Source organism: Rhinolophus sinicus, linkage group LG11 (genome assembly GCF_036562045.2).
Source record: "Rhinolophus sinicus isolate RSC01 linkage group LG11, ASM3656204v1, whole genome shotgun sequence".
NCBI classification, from domain to species: domain Eukaryota; kingdom Metazoa; phylum Chordata; class Mammalia; order Chiroptera; family Rhinolophidae; genus Rhinolophus; species Rhinolophus sinicus.
The window spans coordinates 67,018,677-67,039,219 of NC_133760.1; the positions used below are offsets into that span (position 1 = coordinate 67,018,677).

The following is a 20,543-nucleotide window of genomic DNA, read 5'->3' on the forward strand; positions in this document are numbered from 1 at the left end:
AGTTGGAATATTGTGCTTTGAAGATGGAAGAAAGTTGGAAAATGGATCCTCTAGAGCCCTCAGAAGGAACTCAGCTCTGCTCATGCCCTGCTTTAGCCCAGGGAGATGAGACCCATTTTGAACTTCTGACTCTCAGAACTGTAAGAAAACAATGTTGTGTTGTTTTAAGCCACTAAATTTGTGGTAGTTTGTTACAGCAGCAATAAAAAACAAATAACAGAGGGAATCAGAATTTTATTGAACATTCTGCAAAATTGGCACTCCTGGACTCAAGTCTGTTTAAATTGTAGGGTTTGAGGCCCACAGAACCTAGTGGTACCTTTATTGGAATGTCACCTCAGCCAGATTTTCACGATCTTTCATTCAGGTCTTTTCTCTCCATTTCTGCCCATCCAGCCTACTTTCTGCTACCATAAGAATTTTCTTCTATTCGCCCATCTTTGAGGCCTAGATTTGATGGCTGTTCTGAGATACTGGTATTAACCCCACATGCTTGCAACTAGATTATTACAAACATGGAAATTCAGGGAGCAAATTAAACTGAAACATGAAAAACCTTTTAAAAATGGGGGCATATGTTTCTCCCAGCATCAGACCAAAGAGAAAGAAAGCTAGAGAGATACTGAGGAACAGAGACAATGAGAAACGGACCTAGTTAAAAACACTGAGTCACACTATAAGCTCTGAACATTTGCTCAGGGCGTTTTTAAGACCTGCGGATTGGGCAGAAATTCCTCACTCTTTTGTCCAAGCCCAGAAGGCTAGATACAAGCCCCGTCAGGTGAGCACCTCAAAAGCCTTTAGTGAACCGAAAGATGCATCACCCCAACTTCTAACCCCAAACACGAACGTCTAGGTCCGCGTCACCAAAAGAAGGGAAAGTATAAAATGCACGTCTCTTCTCTCCCAGAATAAAAGGCCCTTACTTTTAATGTTTTATTTGTGATGATTTTATTTTATTTTTTTCCGTTCTGTTACTAGCTGGAACTACACATTGGCTGAGGCCCCAGGCGGCTGCTGGAGACGGGCCCTCCCAGGAGCAGAAGGCTCGCTTAGGAGAAACTGGGGGCGGGGAGAGAACTAGAGACTCTGCCTCTCCAACGCGGTAGGGATTCTCTCGAGTCTTTCCCTGGCCAGCCCAAGCCCCTAGTCTGAGCCCCTCGACAGCAGGGGACCGCGGAGAGACTCTGGGGGACACTCACGGGGTAGTGAGGTCACGCAGCCCAGCCCCTAACTCCTCCGGGCGCGGGGCGCTGGCTCCTCCTCTAGCTGCTGCGGGGGTGGGGACCACCCACAGCGCCGGACAGCCCCGCCCCGGCCCCGCCCCCAGGCCTCGCACGCTCCTCAGGGCGCGAGCAAGACCTGCGCCAGGCTCGAGTTTTTCTAAGTCCTCCCTAAAGCGAGATAGGCCGTGGTACCCAGCTCCTCAGATAAAGATGGAGGGGAGGCTAGAGGACGCAGACTGCGGATGAGGAGATGGCCTTTTTCCTCCCGGTTCCCTTCACTCCCAGCGAAGAGTGCTGTACCCTGATTTGTAGACGTATCCTTACCTACTCCCATCCTAAAAGTTTTAGGTGGCAAATTAATTTTAATTCACTTTAGTTTGGGAAAAAAAATTAACATCAGGTTTTGGGATAAATTATACCTTTCCCATCGGAACCGGGATCTTTCCACCTAATTAAGACAGAGAGGGTGGGTAGCGGGAGGAGGGTAGCGCATCTGGTTGAGGGAGATGGGGCTATAGAGGTACAGTGGCACTTAGGGGCGTCTCCAGTCTCCTCCTGAGGGAGGGCCCACCGTTTGAGCCCTCCACCCCTCCCCTTCGAGTTGCCAGAATGGAAAATTCATGGAGTCCAGCTTAGGTCAACAAACTTTTATTGCCATTTCTGGCTCCCCCTGCCCCAGCAAGATCCCTGCTTCTTACACTGTAGAAATAATGAGCTATGGTGCAGGGGAATGGGGCGGTGTTACCTTGCCTCCTCTGTGCCAAGGTTAAAAAACCCCACTTGCTAGAGAGGGAGGTCCAGAAGGGAGGAATTCAAGGGCACATATGGCTCAGTTCCACCTCCGCTGGCTGCAGAATATAGAGACCATGGTCCCAAACATTTTTCAAAAGGGGTGGGGGTGGGGGAGAGGGATGAATTTGGCTGCTGTTGTACCCCGTGCCCTTGCTGCCATGTTTCCATGGAAATGAGGGAGGGGCAGGATGTAGCTCACTCTGACTACCTGGGAGGATGGCAGGGCAGGCATTTAGTAAACATATCACCTTCCATTCCTACCCAACACATACAACTGTCCCCAGCCGACCCCCAAGCTCACTGCCTGCTCCACTCCCTTCCCTTCTGGAGCTGGTATCAGGCCAACTGGACTCCCGGCAGGGCTGCTGGTGTCCACTCTCCAGCCATGCCTTGCTGGCAACAGCCAGAGTCTGACTGTGTCCGTTAAGCTCAGTAGCAGCCCTCGTAGAGGTGTTGGTGGTCGTGCCGCAGTGAAAAGCAGCGGCTGAACCCCCACGACTCTATGCAACTGCTATTCCCAAACATCTCTGCCCAGACAGAACTTAAAAAAATATATATAAATCCAAATGGGTAAGGTTAGAAACAATACAGAGTAATTCTGTAACAATACTGAGAGCGAGGAAGGGGAGAGGAAGCGCACCGTCTTGAGACGTGAGCCACCTGTGCACCTGCCGTCTGCCTGTTTGGAGTTTGCCACTTCCCACTGGGCTGTTGCTGGGGGGGCTGGAATCCAAACCTCCACGTGGTGCTGAGAGCTGTACCCACTGCTGTCGCTCGATGAGGCCCACTGGTCGTCATAGTGAGGTGGAGGATGGATTCTCAGTACCATGGGTCAGCCCGGTGCTGCTGGTTGTAGAGCTGTAGCCTGATCTGATCTTTGATCTGATTCACGAGGATCTGGGACAGCAGGATCCCCACCAGCTGGGAGAGGCGAGAAGGATTGGGCCCTCAGCAATGAGCGATGCCCTTGGCTTGCCTGACTCAACCTTCCCAGTGCGGTCGGCACCATCTTATCCCGTTTCTCAGCAACGTCAGTGCCGGACACCCTAGCTGGTCCCCAAGTGCCCTCCCCAAAACAAAGATGTCTTTGCAGAATGGTGAGACCCACAAGTCAGACAGGGTAAGTTACCTGGGGAATGGCCAGGCCCAGTGCCACACCACCAAGTAAGAAGAGGTTGCTGTGTAGCCAGTTGACCAATTTGTCAATACAGCCATTGGTGTAGATGACTTTGCCAGCTTCCAAGTAGCTAAGGGCCTGCATTCCTTGGCCACACATGGTGTTGATCACTGCCTGGGGAGAGAGTGGAAAAGCCAAATGGGACTCCCATTCCAATCACTTTTTCTTTCAGGCCCTAGCTGATGGGCTTCCTACCCTTCCTAAACTCCTAAATTGTTAGAGAATATATGTGCAGGATGCTAGGCTGGAAGTTACTAAATACAGGCTTCCCTTCCTTCATGAGCTCTGAGTCCACTTCTGAAACCCCATGTGGGCAACAGGAGTGAAAGTTTAACAGAACCATCAGATTGGGGTGAAGAAAAACATCTGACAGCTGTCCAACAAAATTGATTGGTTAAGCGAGGGAATGGGGATTCCCAGTAGCAGCTGCCCTAATCAGAAATTAACTCAGATCACTGCACAGGAGGAAATGACGTGAGCTGTGTGTTCACCTGCTTGGGGGTAAGCAAGCAACAGGAGTAAGGCACAGAGCAGCGTTCACGGCTGGGGTTGTCTTCTGAACAGTTGAAGTACATATTCAGGGACCAATCCTTGTAGGAATTCCCACCACAGCAGCTGAACTGCAACAAAGACCACCACAGAGGTTAAGAATCGCTCACCCCTCACACTGAGGTGACCAGAAGAATTCTCAGCCAAAAGTTTATAGCAAGCTTCCACTTGCAAGTTCAGATTGTATTTAAACACGACCTTGAAGCTTGAGCTCAAGTTTCTTAGTGGCCTTCATGTGAAGAAGTTTTCCTAATTTTTACTACTTTATATATCTGGTTATGACTTACCATAGCTGTATATATATTTTCTTTTACACATAAAACTATGTGCTCCTTGAGGGCAGTTTCTGCTTTTTCAGTCCTGCATAGCACAGAACCTGACAAAAGGAGGTGATCGAAAGTACTGGATGAAATAATTAAAGGCTCAGTGTTGCAGACATTTATGTTAATATAGAGAAAACACAGGAATTGAGGAGACTCTTCGATATTGTGGGCCCATAATTACTTCAGGAAAGCAAGTAGGATCCAAGCCAAGTGTCTGTTGCATCAAGGGAAAAGGAACTCAGCATTTGTCTCAAAAGCACTTTTACTTAAAACTTAACTTTAGATTCATAAGAGCATTATTCACAATAGACAAAAGTTGGAAGTGACCCAAGTGTACATCAAAGGATGCATGGATTAAGAAAGTATGGTACATACACACAATGGAATATTATTCAGCCTTGAAAAGGAAGGGAATTTTGACACATCCTACAATATGATGAACCCTGAAGACATGCTAAGTGGAATAAACCAGTCATAAAGGGACAAATACTGTATGATTCCTTATAAGAGGTACTAGAGTAGACAACTATAGAGACAGAAAGTAGAAAGGTGTTTGCCAGGAGCTGCAGGAGGGGGAAATGGGGAGTTAGTGCTTAACGGGTACAGAGTTTCAGTTAGGGAAGATGAAGAAGTTCTGGAGATGGATGATGATGATGGTTGTACAATAATGTGAATATACTTAGTACCACAGATCTGTACACTTAGAAATGGTTAAAATGGTAAATTGTATATCTTACCACAATTTTAAAAATTTAACTTCTGCATAGAGTTAATATTTTAAAAGTCTTCCCATTTCCTCATGCCCCTGTAAGCAACCACTTGTAATGGCTTCTCACATATCCTTTCCAATTCCTTTTGCAAATATGAACCTCTGTTCTTTCCTCCTTCCTTTTTTACAAAAATGGTAGATTACTATGCATACTGTTCTGTGCCTTCAAAGTATTTTTAAAGCACTCTGCATGTATGGTTTTTTGCCAAACCCCTTCCCAGAATCCATTACCCTGGCAGGTAATGGAAAAGCCCACAGGCCTCTCTTGGGATGGCACTGACTTTTGCTCACAGGGTCCAGGACCACGAGCTGAGCCCCCACCACACACACACACACACACACACACACACACACACACACTCCTAGTCCGTACCTCCTTCTGGCCAAAGTCAATGAGGTTCTGCAGGTCCAAGTCATCTCGGTAATGTACGATGGCATTATTGATGAGCTCACTCACCTTCCCTCGTGCCTGCCAGAGACACGAACAGCCAGTCAGCATGCAGGACTAACCCCTCACCTGCTCCACGACGCAGACGTAAGACTAAACAGTGGTCATCCTTCTTTCTTTACGTCATCTTTGAAATCAGAACCAAGTCCTAGTGACGGAAGTTGGCCAGTTCTGACGCCCATTCATCCCTGGGCCCTCAGGTACCAGTGGACCTGCTATTGCCACTTTGCAGAGCCACATTTCATGATAACCCATTATTTATCTACTTCTGAATATTATTCACACAAACTACTTGCTGAGTGATGCAAAGCAGAGAAACTATTAAGTAGAGAAAGGCTTACTGAGCTGAGGCACTGGCCTCTAGTGGACATAAGAGAATTGCATCTTGTTAGACTCCAAACAGATCTAGGCCTCTCATTTTAGGATTTTACTGAGCCAGGACTAGGACATTCTGAATGAAACCAGTGTCTCTCAATTTCATAATTTCTATCATGCTCTCTTCCTTCTGGCTCTGCTACTTTTCTCAAAGTTTCCTACCCATAGTCCTCTACTCTGCCTCAGCATTTGCTCTTTGGGGAAGGAATTCTAATTAAAAGGACTGTCACTGCATGGCAGACCCCAATCAGATATGGTAAGCACCATTTAAAATATTGTTTACTTTTCCCCTTGCTTCCTTCCATTTAGCCCAATAAACAGTTTTTTTTTCAAAGAAATAAAAGCCTCTTCATATTTGTGGTCCACTTGACAATGAGTTTTACACCATCATTTGCCATTCAAGTTTGCACATCATTTTAACTTTGTGTTCATAAAACTTACTTCCCTGTTGGCCTCTCAGACTGTCAAAGGAAAATACCCTACAATCTGAAATCCTCTTTAAATATGGTAACTTTAAAGGCCCTTCATTCCTCCCTAAGGAGAACCGTTCAAAGGTGATGCTTCCTGGGGGAAAAAGTTCTGTGCTGGGTGGATCCGGCTAAGCACAGGCCGGAACGTTCCCTTCCTCCTCGGGTTCACATCTGAGGAGGCCCCTAGGCTCCCCACGCTACCTTGTCTGAGAAGACGAAGCCCAGGATCCCAGCAGCCAGCTGCAGCAAGAACACGATGGTGAGGCAGCTGGAGAACTGTGGGGAGCAGGCAGGAAAGAGTCTGTTACCACGCTGGGCAGTAGCCCCTTCCAGGGCCATGGGAATTACTGGGGGGCCACGGGGTACGTCTGCCAGATGTCCAACACACAGTAAAGGCCGCTGCCTCTGGGACACTGTTTTCGGGGGGGGGGGGGGGGATCCACCCTGTGCTGGGTCACCTGGGCTGAACTGCGCAGTGAAGCGTGGACAGCAGAGGCATTTGGGATAGGGTGGGACAGAGGACACCAGAAGGTTATTGTAGGAATGGCATCAGGAGACTGAGGCACAGGGAGCAGGGGTCAGGGTCTTCCTGGCAGGGCCCCTGACCACTCACCGTCTGCAGGAGGCAGATGTTCTCGCGGAGGGATCCAATACAGCCACAGAAGGTGAGCAGAAACATGAGGACGCCCACCACGAGCAGAAGGATGGCTGGGTCCACTGCCAGGCAGGCCAAGGCTGCTTCTGGGGGAAGGGGCTGTCTCTCAGTCGGAGCTTGGAGCCGACTCAGGGTGGCACCCAGGGGTGGGGTGGGGCGCCCCTCCGAATGCTCTCCTCCCCTAGCTGAGGGAGCTTCAGTGTGGTTGGGAGAAGGTTATGGGGAAGCAGTACTGCCCTCCCACCGGGAGAACAAAAGGACCCAGCAGGGTTCATGGCATTTCATTTGAGGAACTAACAGAGTAAGAGCCGTTATTCCTAGGCTTAAGAGAGGAGGGACCCCTCTGGCTCCAGAAAAGAATTAGAATGGCGTTAGGCTCGCCAGCTTTGCTGATCCGTTTCCTGGAGACTTTGTGCAGTGGAATAAGAATGGAGGCTGAGTTTACTGCAAGACAGAGTGAGGGAGGGGCTGACGCCTCTGATTCCCCTCTGCTCCCCAAAGCCTACCTTCTTTTCTAGACACTTCCTAAACCTGAAAGGTAGGTGTATTTGGAAGATTCAGGGGAACTCTGGGAAATCCTGCTGAATTGACATGAGAGCAAGCTGTCAAGATTTGGCTAGAGAGAGGCTGATCCCTTTAGCCGCCATAGCTTATGTGGGAAGGAGTGCTACGGAGATAAAGGACGCAGGAGAGGAAGGGGCCTGGCAGAGTAATGGGGAGACAGAGGGGGTCCTATAGCTCACCTGCATGCTTCATCAGCCGAGCATAGACTCCTATGGACACCATCACCATGGAAATGACCTGTGGAGACAGGGAACCAGCCAGACCCTGAGATTTTGGAAACCAGAGGCTTGATCTCGGTGAGTAACCTTAAAGGAGAGCAGGAAAACGTTCCCAGAGCCTGGGAATAAGCATCTTTCTCTTCTCCAGTAATACAGCTGATGGTATCTATCAGTGCTTTACCTCCATGAAAAGATTTCACCAAGATTATCTTGTTTGATCGTCACAACACAATCTTTTTTTTTTTTTTTTTAATTGGGAAAGGGGAACAGGACTTTATTGGGGAACAGTGTGTACTTCCAGGATTTTTTCAAAGTCAAGTTGTTGTCCTTTCAGTCTTAGCTGTGGAGGGCGCAGCTCAGCTCCAGGTCCAGTTGCCATTGTTAATTGCAGGGGGTGCTGCCCACCATCCCTTGCGGGAGTCGAGGAGACAAACCGGCAGCCTTGTGGTTGAGAGCCCACTGGCCCATGTGGAAATCGAATCGGTAGCCTTCGGTGTTAGGAGCACAGAGCTCCCACCGCCTGAGCCACCAGGCCGGCCCCACAGTCATCTTGTAAGGCAGCTATTATCCTCATTTGACAGATGACAAAATGAGGGCACACAAAGTTAATACAAGGTTAAGAATAGTGGGTAAGAATAGGGGCTTCAGAGTGAGTCACTCTGTTGGACAAATCTCTGAGCCTCAGTTCCTGTATCTGAAGATGGGAATTAAAAACTACATCTAATAAACTTAGATGAAAATTAAATAAAATAACGCATGGAAAGCATGTGCCATAATGCCTAACAATGAGTATTGTCTGTCATTACTAACAATTTACGTACCTGTGGTTACACAGAAAATCTGTGAAGCTCTGAGTTCTACCCCAGCTCCATCAAAGGGAAGGTCTTAAAGCCGAAGCAGGCCTGAGGAGATGTACACCCCAAGGTCTCTGACTCTCGTGCAGGTCAATATGGTGTCCAATGCAAGAATGAAAGTGCATACCAAAGTGACAGAATGCGCATGAATGCTTGGGTGGAAAACAGCAGAACTGCCTTGGCAAAGGAAACTTTATATACCCCAATTCCAGTGTGGAGGAATAGAGAATGTAGACCTTTCAAACTTCCTGCCTTTGCCCGGAGCACAAACCTATCAGAGACCACCAGGGGTCCTTTCTGCCACCCCACAAGTCCTCCAGAAGTGCAGGGTGGCCCAGAGTGCACATCCCTGGGCCACCCTTTCTTTGTGCCGTCCCCAGGCTAGTGCTAAGCAGCAGGGGCTGTCACCATGGCAATAGTGGGGGCCAAGCTCTGGCTGGAGGGAGCTCTCAGCAACAGGAACTTGACCAACTCAGTGGGGAAGGAGTGGCTGGCTAGACTCCACTGTCCTGTAAGACAGAGACCAGCTGGAAAGAGCCATCTTGGGGCTTTGGTGGGAGAAGGGAATTGGGCCCCACAGCAAGTAATGCGGTCAGGCTAGTCCCTCAGTAGAAACACATTTTTCCTCAAGGGACGCTGCCATCTGGTGTAGTCAGCAATACATGGGAAACCCTTATCTAAAACCCTGTCTTTCAGGACCCTTCTCAGCCCCCTCTTTTGACCCCCCTCAATCATGTGACACTGTTTCTGACTCAGGGCCAGATGTGTTGTCTGCCGTCCTCACACTCTTTGTCTAGGAGACAGGGAGCTGCTTGCAGAGCTGAGGGTGAGGCTGGAGGTGCCAGCTGGTTTTTTGTCCCACAGCACAACCAGGCTCAGGGGACAAAGGAGTGGGTAGGAGGCAAGGAAACCACGTAACAGAGATCCAGGCATCCCCCTGGCCCAGAGGCACAACCCTTTGCCAGAGTAATTGAGGATCACTGCCTGCCCTTAAAAACTCATCACAGCCAATTACAGTTCTGAATATCACTTTACTGAGTCACTTAAAAATACGTATCTGCTCTCTCTTTCTGTTGCTCCCAGATGCCTCCCAGTTTTTTCACATGTTAAATTTTCACTAGGGTGTATACCTTTCCACAAAGATGGTCTCTGACTAAATCCTAACACAGCTAAAACAAGAAAGGCAAAGTAAAGAGATGCCATGTGTCTGTCACAGGGTAACTTAATTCCATGTGTGGGCCTGTAACTGTACAGCAGTTGCTCTGTCTCTATTTGTGGTAGGTAGAAGACTGTCCCCCCAAAGATGTCCTGTCCTAATTCCCAGAACCAGTGAATATGTTAACTTATGTGACCAGATGGACTTTGCAAATCTGATTCAGTTAAGGATCTTGAGATGGGGAGATTATACAGGTGCCCAATATAATCACAAGGGACCTTACAAGATGGTGGCAAGATGGTCAGAGTCAGAAGGAGCTATGTGTGACAATGGAAACAGAGGTTGGAGTGACGTGGTACCACAGAATGCAGGCAGCCTCTAAAAGCTGGAGAAGGCAAGGAAATGGATTCTCCCCTAGAGCCTCCAGAAGGAACCATCCCTGCTGACACCTTGATTTTAGGCCAGTGAGACCTTTTATGGACTCTGACCTCTAGAACTGTTTAAGAAAATTAGGGAGTTATAGTAAGCCATTAGGACTGTGGTAATTTGTTACAGCAGCAATAGGAAACCAATATACTATCCAAATCCATTTCATCAGCTACTATGTACGAGGTACTCTGAGAACTGCAAAGATGAGTAAGATGTGGTCCCTGCCCTTAAAGAGACCTGTGCATTATGTGGGAGATGGGCAGGAGCATCTGTAGCTTAAAGCAGTGCTTCTCAACCTTGGCTGCCATTAGAATGAGGTGGGGGTGGAGGAGAACTTAAAAACTCATGATGCCTATGTTGCATCCCAAACCAAGCATTGGAACTTAGGCAACAGTATTTCTGACTGTGTTCTAGGTAAGTCCAACCTGCAGCCAGGTTTGAGAACCACAGACCAAAGCACTCTCAGCCAGGGATCTAGAGCAGACTAAATGACAATCAAGATTAAGACTTTAATAGTATCGTTAATATTTAATATGATCATGAATGATACCACTTACCTGGAGCTCACTAGCGAACTCTAAAATTCTGCGTTTTGGTCATTGGTCTGCCTCTCTTCTGGAGTCACAGGTTGCCCTTTCATACTTCTATTCCTGCCTGTATCTCCCTCCCTCAATTCCTCAAGGCTCCTGCCATTCCAAAGCAGTGCTGCTCTTGTTAATAGCAGAGCACTTGAGAGCCGAGTAGAATATTAGAAATGAGCTCAGCCACTTACTTCTTTACAGATGAGGTGGAAAGAGCGAAGTGATACTTGACCGAGTGCACATGGCTGCACTGGCAACATCTGGACTAAACCCAATTTCCAATCGCAGTCTTTCCACTACATCGGTCTTTGCCACAAAATCCTTATAACACCCAATGACCTCTTTTCATGATAAAGATGGAGAAAAAGATACTCCTCTTCTTAAAATGGCTTTTCATCTTCCAGCTAGAATGAAGTCTTGCTGGAAACTTTTAAAAGCTAGACACAGTTTTTAAATTAGCTGAGTCTAGCAAAAGGCATGTTCCTAAAGAGTTCCCGATCAAATTAAATAAAATAACTTTTATGCACTTTTATCCATATGTAAGGTGAGTAATCACCTAAAACTGAAAATAGCCATTGCCTGGGCTCCTTGGAAAAATGGCTGAATCTAGGACGGGGGTAGGAAAAATACAAGATAAACCTGGAGCATCTTGTAGTACCAGAAAGTAAGGAAATAAATGCTCAAAAACAAAACAAGCAAAAAAACAACAATAAAGCCTCACACTGATGTATGTATGCCAAAGGGATATCAAAATATAGTATGGAATTATTACCCCAAATATAAAATAAGTATCCATGAGTTCATACTGATAGAAATGAGTTAATAAATAAATAAATGGAGAAAAGATAAATCTCCCATGCAGAAGAATTCCAAATAATTTATGTAGATACTGCATTCTCGAGGAGGTGGAGCATAACTCCCCACTCCTAAGTGTGGGCTACACACAGTAATTTCCTTCGAAAGAGTACAGTATGGAAAAGAGGGGGGAAAGACTAACTTTATAGTGGAGGAAGCTGACACACACTACCTCAGCCCGGTGGTCAAGGTCAAAATCAGCAGAGATAAATCATAGGTATATGATATAATATGATGGAAATGGCACTTCACCTCTGTCGTCTTCCTCCCCAAACCTCATAACCCCAATATAACCATGAGAAAAACATCAGGCAAATTCCAATAGACAAAATATCTGACCAGTACTCCTCAAAACTATCAGTCATCGGAACCAAGGAAATGCTGAAAAACTGTCATAGCCAACAGAAACCTAAGGAGACATGACAACTACATGCAATTTGCTATCCTGGATGGGATCCTGGAACACAAAAAGGGCAGTAAGTAAAAACCATGGAAATCTGAATTAAAAAAAAAAAAAAAGGACCTTAACGATAAATGATAATGCCCTTAATTGTAACAAATATATCATGTTCCTGTTAGATGTTAATAATAAGAGAAACTCGATGTGGGATATATAGGAACTCTTTGTACTACCTTCTCAATTTTTCTGTAAAACTAAAACTGTTCTAAGAAATGAAATCTATTCAAAAAATAGCCACCTCCAACTTGTTAGTTCTGTAAATCCTAATTTTTTTCTTTAATCCTAATTTTTAATATCATATTTGTTTAATCTGGGATCTCTTGCATGCAATTTTACACACTTAAAAAAAATTTTTTTTAATTGGGGAATATTGGGGAACAGTGTGTTTTTCCAGGACCCATCAGCTCCATGTCAAGTCGTTGTTTTCAATCTAGTTGTGGAGGGCGCAGCTCAGCTCCAGGTCAAGTTGTTGTTTTCAATCTAGTTGTGGAGGGCGCAGCTCACTGGCCCATGTGGGAATCGAACCGGCGACCTTGGCGTTATGAACACCGCCCTCTAACCAAGGAGCAAACCGGCCGCCCCGCAATTTTGCACACTTTAATCAGAGTAATTCCTCCTTACACCAAAGTGTAAGACAAAGGATCTTAAAATTGTTCAGGTGACAGAGCACTGGCGAGCTACAGCACTCAGTTGATATATCCTATACAATTTTGAAATGTTAAATTCTTTTTTAAATTTTAATATGCTATTACTGCTATCTAATTTACAGTCCATATTTAATTTTTCCTTATTATTGTGATAATGTCCTTGATAACAGTTTTCTTCTTTTTTCAGATCCAGGAGCCAATCAGGGATTATGCATTTAGTGATCAAGTCTCCTTTAGCATGGAATAGTTTTGCAGTTTTTCTTTACTTTCTTTTTTGGTCTTTTAAGACACTGACTTTTTAAAAATTGCAGCAAAATACATATACCACACAATTAACCATTTTAAACCGTGCAGTTCAATGGCCTTAAGTAGATTCACAGTTCTGTGCCACCATCACCACTATCCAGAACTTTTTCATCACCCCAAATCAAACCCTGTACCCATTAAACAGTCACTCACCATTCCCTCCATCCTCCAACCCCTGGCAACCACAAATCAGCTTTCTGTCTCTATGGTTTTTCCTATTCCGCACATTTCCTATAAATGGAATCATACAACGTGTGGCTCTTTGCATCTGGTTTCGTTCCCTTAGTGTGTTTTCAAGGTTCATCTATTTGCAGCACGTATCGGTACTTCATTACTTTCTATGTCCTAAGAATATTCCATTGTATAGATATGACACAATTTGTTTATCCATTCATCCATTGATGGACATTTGGGTTGTTTCCACCTTTTGGCTATTGTGAATAGTGTTGCTATGGGTATCCGTGCACAAGTTTTTGTTTGAATACCTGTTTTCAATTCTTTTGGGTGTACACCAAGGACTGGAATTGCCGGGTCATCTGGTAATTCTATGTTTACATTTTTGAGGAGCTGCCAAACTGGTTTTCCACATTTCACATTCCCACCGGTAATGGATGAAGGTTCCAATTCTTCCACATCCTTCCCAACACTTGTTCTGACATTTTTATTTTTTTTGACACTAAAATTTTTTGGTAAGTCCAAGCCAGTTGTTTTGCAGAATATCCTTCAATTTGGATTTATCTGATTGTTTCCTCACAATTCGATTCAGATGACACATTTTTTTACAGGAATATGACACAGATAATGTGTCCTTCTCAGTGTGTCATTGAGGAAGAACAACGTATTAGTTTCTATCGTAGAAATAAGGAACGATCCACTGAAAGATGCTGCGGCTGTTAAACACATGTCTCTGCATCTCCTAATAACAATACTGGCGCTACTCTAAACAGTTTCCTAGTTTCCCATAATATTTGGTTGCTCTTTGTATTCTCCCCTTTGCCTTCAGCCAGCACTTGCTTGCAGATAAGCAGCCACAGGTACGAATGCTCATGGGAGAAAACAGAAAATGGAGATAATTCTCACCATTATCTTGACTTTTTTTCCCCCTGAAAATTGGGAAAATACACCCATGATTTGATATTTGTGAGAAACAACCTTATTCTAGCCCCCAGGACACTACTTCAGGGCCATCAGGAGAGGAAAGGTTATAGGGCCCCAAGTTGAGGCCCTAAACAAGACTTCTCCTGGCTCTAATGCCCAAATGCCAATAATTACAGGCAAATAAGCTTTGGAGTCCACTTCCACTGGACTGCACCTTAAGACCAAGATGGGGTATCAGGCCTTGAGGATTGAACCTAGGAAAGGCCCTTGGACACAGCAGTGGGGTCTGACCCTATGATATACTGGGGGTGCCATTTCACATTTTAAGAGATGTTAGCTTAAAATGTGAATACATTTTTTTGGCACCCTCTGTGTATGAAACTTCTCTGTAAACTATGAAATACAAAGAGTCATTAATTATCATCTAACAGCAGGAATGTGAGCAGAAAGGGTTCAAGGCTGAAGGAAGCCCAGCTCCAGGTTACCCTTACCTAGACTCCACCCGCGTCCACTTGCCACTTGTCAGGAGGAGCACTGACCCTAGCTCCCCAAGGCCATCTCCAGCAGGTGACCTCTGGGAGCTACTTCAAACAACAGCAGTGAGAGCTATTGTTTATTTGTTGAGTACTAAGGGCCGGCACTGGCCTAAACACTTTCTACACACTATGTCATTGAATGCTGACCACTACCCCACGGGGCTGTTAGTACCTCCATTTTACAGAACTGATATTGGGAGAATTCAAGTCACTTTGCCCAGCTCACTCACTTAGTGAGAGGCTGAAATGGGACTGGAATCTAGGTCCCTACGTCTCCAGGGCCTTAGAACCTCAGCCACATGGCTGCCTTCTTTCTCTGCCTCACAGCCACCCCAGGACACATGCATTCACCTCGGGACGTATGAGGTGGGGAGAAGCTGTCTATCGTTCTTCTGGGGGAGCAGCTGGTAAACTCCACACTGGGTGGGGCTCAGGCAGAGGTTAGTATGATAGCACCAGGAGGTAACGGTGCCAGCAGGGAAGTCCCTGGAACAGTGCCTGGAAAGGGGAAGACACAGCATCACCTCGCATTGCCTACCAGCCCCCGAGAGAAAGGCCTGGCCTTGTCTGCCTTCCACATTCTAAAGCTGGGTCTGCACGAAGTCCGTGGATCTGAGTCCTCGCCTCTTCTTCGGAATGCCTTTCCCTCTTCTTTTCAAGGTGGCGATGGAGGACAGCTGAGATTAGAGTGATTCCCTGTGTGGGAATCAAAACCCTGTCCCTGCCCAGCAGGACATGGCGGGGACGGGTCTGTATCTCAGTTTTCTCAGTCCTCCCTGTCCTTATTTATGAATGAAATCAAGGAAGTCACAGCCTGCTACACCCAAAGCTGGGCCCTGTCTCTTGCCCGGGATCTGCACACACTGGGCCTTCTTTGGTCACGCTGGCACTGTCCCTGGGTTTCTGAGGGGGCAACTCTCCATGTGAAATTGGCCCTTGGCTTTCTCGCTCTGGACTGGATGGATGGAACTGTCCTACGGGAATGGAAGGGTCCACAGGGCTCTTTCCTCTCGAATGTCTGGGGCCAAACTCTTAGGTTCTTTCTTAGGCCATGGCTGGTTTTGGTTTGCTAAGGTTACACATGAGGACAGGAAATCCACAAGGGCTCACAGTAAACACTCAAACTCACATCCCTGGAGTGACCGGCCTAACGCACAGCCTGCTATCAAAACCCTGAGAGGTACTACATGTTTTCTTTTATTCTTTTCAAAGACTGCTTGAAGTTTATGATTTTCTACTTGGTACAAGGCAAACAGAGCTATTAGGGGAGTTAAGAAGGCATGTCTTTGTTTTTGGCGGGGTTTTTTATGTTGTTGTTTTTATGAAAAGAATGCGACAACTTCACTGAAAAGTATTGTAGTCTGTGGGGGAAGGGAGACGAAATAGGGAAGGAGATGTGCTCTGCCTCCTACTATATTTAGGGGTGTGTGTATGGGCGTGTGTTAGGTGGCAGGAAGGGCCCCTGGCACTTGATGCCTGGTCATTTCCTCATGCCTTCGGAGCCAGGTTACAACAGATGACGCTGCAGGTGGTGTGGGGGCATTGAGTGCCCTGGGGACTCCAATACAGTGGTCCTGGGAGTGAATTTCTTATTAAAGAAGATATAATACCTCACCAGAGGCCTGAATCAGCTAGGGAAGACCTAAATGAGGGTCCACAGGTGCTTCAGTTAAAGTGAAAATACCTGGGTGCTGCAGATAGAAATTATGTTTGGCACTGAGGCAGACGCTGCTGGGCATGGCGGCCATTTTTTCTGACCTGGCTGAAAAGGACCACAGGACCCACTGCAGAGGAGAACACAATTGGGTCTCCACCACCAGGAATGCTTGAGGACTAAGATTGTGCTGCATATTGACAGACAAGTGTCCATTGGAGAAGGAGCAAGGGCATTGTGCTTCCACCCTATGGGGTCTGCTCGCCCATCTGCCAACCAGCAAACATTCAATAAGCACCCACTCTTCACCAAACACAGCTGGGCACTGAGAAACCAGAAGTGAAAAGGGAGGCTCTACCCTCAGAAGCCTGAAGTCTAGGGGGTGGGGGTGGAGACATAAAGAAACACATAATTGCAGCCCAGGTAAGGGGTGTGACAATCAAAGTATGTACAAAGTGCCATGGGAGCCCTGAGGCGTGGCACAGGGCACATGACACTTTCGCCAAGGAAGCCTGGGCTGAGTGAGACACAGGGGCTGGAGGTTTGAGCTGCTGGGTTCTGCCTGACTCAAAAGCCACCTTCACTGCTGCCTTGAGTGGCAAAAAGGACCAGCAAGGAAGGAGGTGGCTGCTGTGGGCAGCGCTGATAATGCTCCTGCCCACCTATGCCCAAAGCTGATAAAGTAGGTACCACCCCACTGTCTTCCCTCTGCATAGAGCTGTCCGATACAGGAAGGTGAGGAAAGTCAGCTACTTCTTAACTGAAAGATTGAAATACCACCATTGGGATCTTCGGGCAACTACTCCAAGCCACCCAGCAGCATGATTCTGGGGAGAAAATCAGAAGTCCCAGGTGAAAGGAAAAGTGAGATCTGAAACATCCAAGTGGAGCAATTGGTCTTGGTCCCAAAGGAATTTTCTAAGTCGGGCTCCAGATGCCCAAGGGTCAGGGCTCCTAGAGTAGCAGCAGAGGTAGCCACTGCCACCACCGCCACCACTGAATATGAGCCCAGATGATGCTGGCTTCCTCCCCAATGTGTTCCAGGCACAGGGACAAACACCACCCATACACAGCTCCCCCGGCAGCAGGCCAGAACATGCATTCTGCCTGGAAAAGGAGGGGGCCGACAGTCCCAAGTATGGGTGCCTCCTGGGCAGAAGAGGGGAATTGGATTCGGATGACGAAAGCCTGCAACAAAGAGAACCCAATAACCTGTCCCTGAAGTGGCAATGGGAAGAAAGATGACCCTGAGCTAGAGAAGCAGCCCTTCATCCCCAGTTGCACTTGTGTGCAATGCAACTCTGCAGCTCTGGGCCTGGGGGAGAAGTGATACTCAGGAACGCCCCAAAAGGACTGTCCCCTGAGAAGGTCAATGTCCCAGGGATACCAGGACACAGAGAAATACATCCTTAGATCCAACTCCAGGTCTTGAAGAAAGAAAACAGTCCCCAAAATGATGCATTCATCTTTAAATAGTTCACAGAGGCAGAAAAATGTTCTCCTTTAGAGGAGAAAGATTAAGGACAGAGAGACAGATATATTGGCTTTGGGTCACACAGTAAGTTGGTGCCAGAAAGAAACTGGGCCTCCTGTCCTTCAGTGTGCTATTTCTAGAGTCTCTGACTTTTTATGAGTCTAAAGTAGGGCCAAGAAGGGGCTCTTCTCTTATTTGGGGCGGCACCAGCTTGGTTAGGCAGAACCTCAAATAAAGCATTTTTACCAAACTCCCGAGCTAGGGCCTCCCAAAGTTATTTTTCTGGTAAAAGTGGGGGTGGGGTGGAGTGAGGAAGTCCAAGAAAACGACCATGAACACAAGTGCAACAGATGCGTCCAGCTGTTGTCACTGGGGAGCACAGATAAGGGTGCCGCGCCAGAGGCTCCGAAGGAGATGCAGTCTCGGCTGATAGAGGAAGTCAGCCCGAGCATCTGAGGTCCCTGCAATGTTAGTACTAGCTCTGAAGATGGCATGCCATCCTGCGGGATGCTGTCATTAGCCTGGCACACTCAGTGAGCATGTAGGAAGGTCTGCGGGGACTGGCCTTAGAGAGGGAGTTCCCCTTAGGACATCCCCCCGGCCTGGCAGAGTGGTGGTGAGCTTTTCTTCTGTTCTTCCATAACCTCCAGCTGAAGCAGAACCTCGACCATGGGGGAACCTGGCTGGACTGGTTAACTACGAATGCTGCTAAAACCCCAGCTACAGTAGCAGCCATCTAGGCAAAGGAGTTCCCCTAGAGGCACTGTGGTTCAGCAGGAAAACTACCGGAACAACCCAAACCTACTAAGCAGCTGTTGGACCCTGGATGAAACAACGAACATCTCTGTGCTTTAGCTTTCTCATATGCGGATATAAAATGCAGGTGCTAGATAAGCTGTCTTCTAAATTTCTTTTTCCAGTTCTAAAACTGAGAATTTGTTAGGAGCTTGAACTTCATTTTTCTCACCACAATGGCTGAGAGTGAGCTGTCATCACCACCCTCCGAGATTGCTCTCATTTGTCCCAACAGGCTAGCACTTCTGTACCCTGTGTCTGTTCTTCACACCGCAGCTCCTGTGAAACCTTTCCAGCAACGGGCTTAAATGCCTGGTCTGCTCCCTCTCCTCAGAAGCATAGTTTAGACTCACGATTCCTCCCTCCTGCACGTCTGAACTTTAGGTCTCAGGCAGAGGTGGGCAAGCATAATGGGCGCCTAGAGCAGCAGCTCTCGTGTAGTTGGAGCTGGAAAAGCAAAGGGGAATGGTGCGGGGAGGGGAGTGAACCTCCCTACATTCTCAAACCCCAGGGGCCCAGGGACTCTTTAGACATGAAACAGGATTGAGCTATAGCATTTCATGACCTGGTCCAGCTGGATTCTCAGTTCCAGCAGAGTATTTCTGCCATCCTTGATCAGACTGGGTTTGATTTTATGGAGGAGGAGATGAAGGCCTACAGCGGTGAACACATTGCGGGGTCAGTCAAGTCCACAATGGAGGGCAGAGTGGGGATGAGTATCCCAGGAGCCCCAATATATTTTCCACTTTTCCACCCCCAAGCAGAAGAGTCTGAATAGGACCCCTGGCCTTCCAGCCCAACAGCCGGTGCTATTTCAAGAAGCTGAAGACTGTCAGACCCTAGGGAATGGAGTCTGGTCCTGAGAAAGGTGGGGCAAAGTTTGGGACCGTGCTAGGAAAGGCGTCCACACCTGGAGGCCATCCCTGTCGCTTCTCAGCCTTTGGGGAGAAGGGGCACCAGAGGCCTGCAAAAGGAAGAGATGAAAGCCCCTGAACCCATCCTCTCTGAGGTAAGGGGGAGGGAAGGGCTGGGTTTCCCCACTTCCTCTATTTTCTTTGGCATGGCCTCCCAGCCCTCAGGCCCGAAAGTCCCTCGGTCATGAACGTACCAGTGGGTCTGCCTCGGGTCAACAGGAAAACCCCGCTCCTCCCGCTCAAACCCACCTTTTTGGCCTGACACAGACTCTCGTCCGGTGCCCGGAGAATACCCATAAGTCTTTACTCAATCTCTTGCATACCCCCCCAAAACCCCCCTAGACACGGCGCCACTGTGGTGCTGCCTCCCCAGGATAAATCACCCCAAAATGCCATAATCCCAGAAAACTAGGCAGTGCCGCTCCCCAAGCCTGCCTGGAACTGGGCATCCCAGGACGCCCCTCCTCAGCCACCGGCAGCCCCTTTCACCCCCCGCGGGTGCCCTGCAGCCCAGGTGCCGCCGCGACCCCCAGGACTCACCCAAAAGAGCATGTTGAAAAAGAAGAGCAGGTATTTCACCAGCGGATTGACGAAGGAGAACTCCTCTACGTAGGCAGCCGGCGCCCCGGGTCTCCGAGCCATGGTCCCACCGCCGCCGCCCCCGGGGGCCTATCTCCCCGCGGCGACCAGCCCACTTGCGCGCTCCGCGCCTGGGGGCATGAGCCGCGCCGGCGCCGGAGCCCGAGCCGCCGGGAGCTGCGCCGCGGCGGGAGGCGGGAGGCGCCCGAGCCCTGCGTCCGGGAGAAGCGCGGGCAAGCGAACGGCGCCGCCACCGGAGCCGCCGGGAGTCGCGGGAGCCGCAGCCGGCAACGTGAGAGCCGGAGACTCGGCGGCGGCTGGAGGACCAGCCTGGCTCGCCCGGCTCCCAGGAAATCGGGCCCGCCCCCGCCGCCCATTGGAGCAGCTGCCGAAGCTTGACTTTTCATTGGTCAGTCGCTGATGTCACTAAGTGTTCAGCCATCCCTCTCCTCGGAGAGGCGGGGGAGACACCTGTTCTGTGAGAGACAACTTGCTAAAGGGTCAGCGGTTCTGCCTTCTCCCCTGAGAAGGAAAGCATTCAGGCTGCAGCTGCTCAAGGGGAAAGGGATGGGAGGAATGCACACTACATCACACACCCACGTCGTCTCCCCAGTTGCTGTGCACATATGCAAACACACG

At 48.2% G+C, this 20,543-nt stretch overlaps 1 protein-coding gene across 3 annotated transcripts; it reads right to left on the reverse strand.

Moving 5' to 3' along the window:
* Positions 1-1,858: 1,858 nt before the first annotated feature.
* On the reverse strand, positions 1,859-20,001 carry TSPAN33 (tetraspanin 33). Of its 3 annotated transcripts, none has more exons than XM_019751523.2 (8): positions 19,866-20,001; positions 7,528-7,585; positions 6,743-6,867; positions 6,331-6,405; positions 5,210-5,305; positions 3,687-3,815; positions 3,148-3,309; positions 1,859-2,939 (listed from the first exon to the last, which is right to left on the reverse strand). In XM_019751523.2, exons 1-8 carry the CDS (start codon positions 19,965-19,967, stop codon positions 2,838-2,840), a joined length of 849 nt encoding a protein of 282 aa, XP_019607082.2. In that variant the 5' UTR covers positions 19,968-20,001; the 3' UTR covers positions 1,859-2,837. The 3 variants fall into 3 exon arrangements, with proteins under 3 accessions (XP_019607082.2, XP_019607072.2, XP_074171714.1); XM_019751513.2 differs by having other exon boundaries at positions 6,743-6,870; XM_074315613.1 differs by lacking the exon at positions 3,687-3,815 and having other exon boundaries at positions 6,743-6,870.
* Between the last annotated feature and the right edge of the window lie 542 nt (positions 20,002-20,543).

What these genes read in the sequence shown, in the direction of transcription:
- TSPAN33 (XM_019751513.2), bottom strand. Translation starts at nt 19,967, where the DNA reads ATGGCTCGGAGACCCGGGGCGCCGGCTGCCTACGTAGAGGAGTTCTCC. An exon ending in TCGGCTGATGAAGCATGCAG is followed by an intron (nt 6,871 to 7,527) that starts GTGAGCTATAGG and finishes CCCTTCCCCCAG; the next exon opens with AAGCAGCCTTGGCCTGCCTG. An exon ending in TTGACTTTGGCCAGAAGGAG is followed by an intron (nt 3,816 to 5,209) that starts GTACGGACTAGG and finishes TCTTTGTTGCAG; the next exon opens with TTCAGCTGCTGTGGTGGGAA.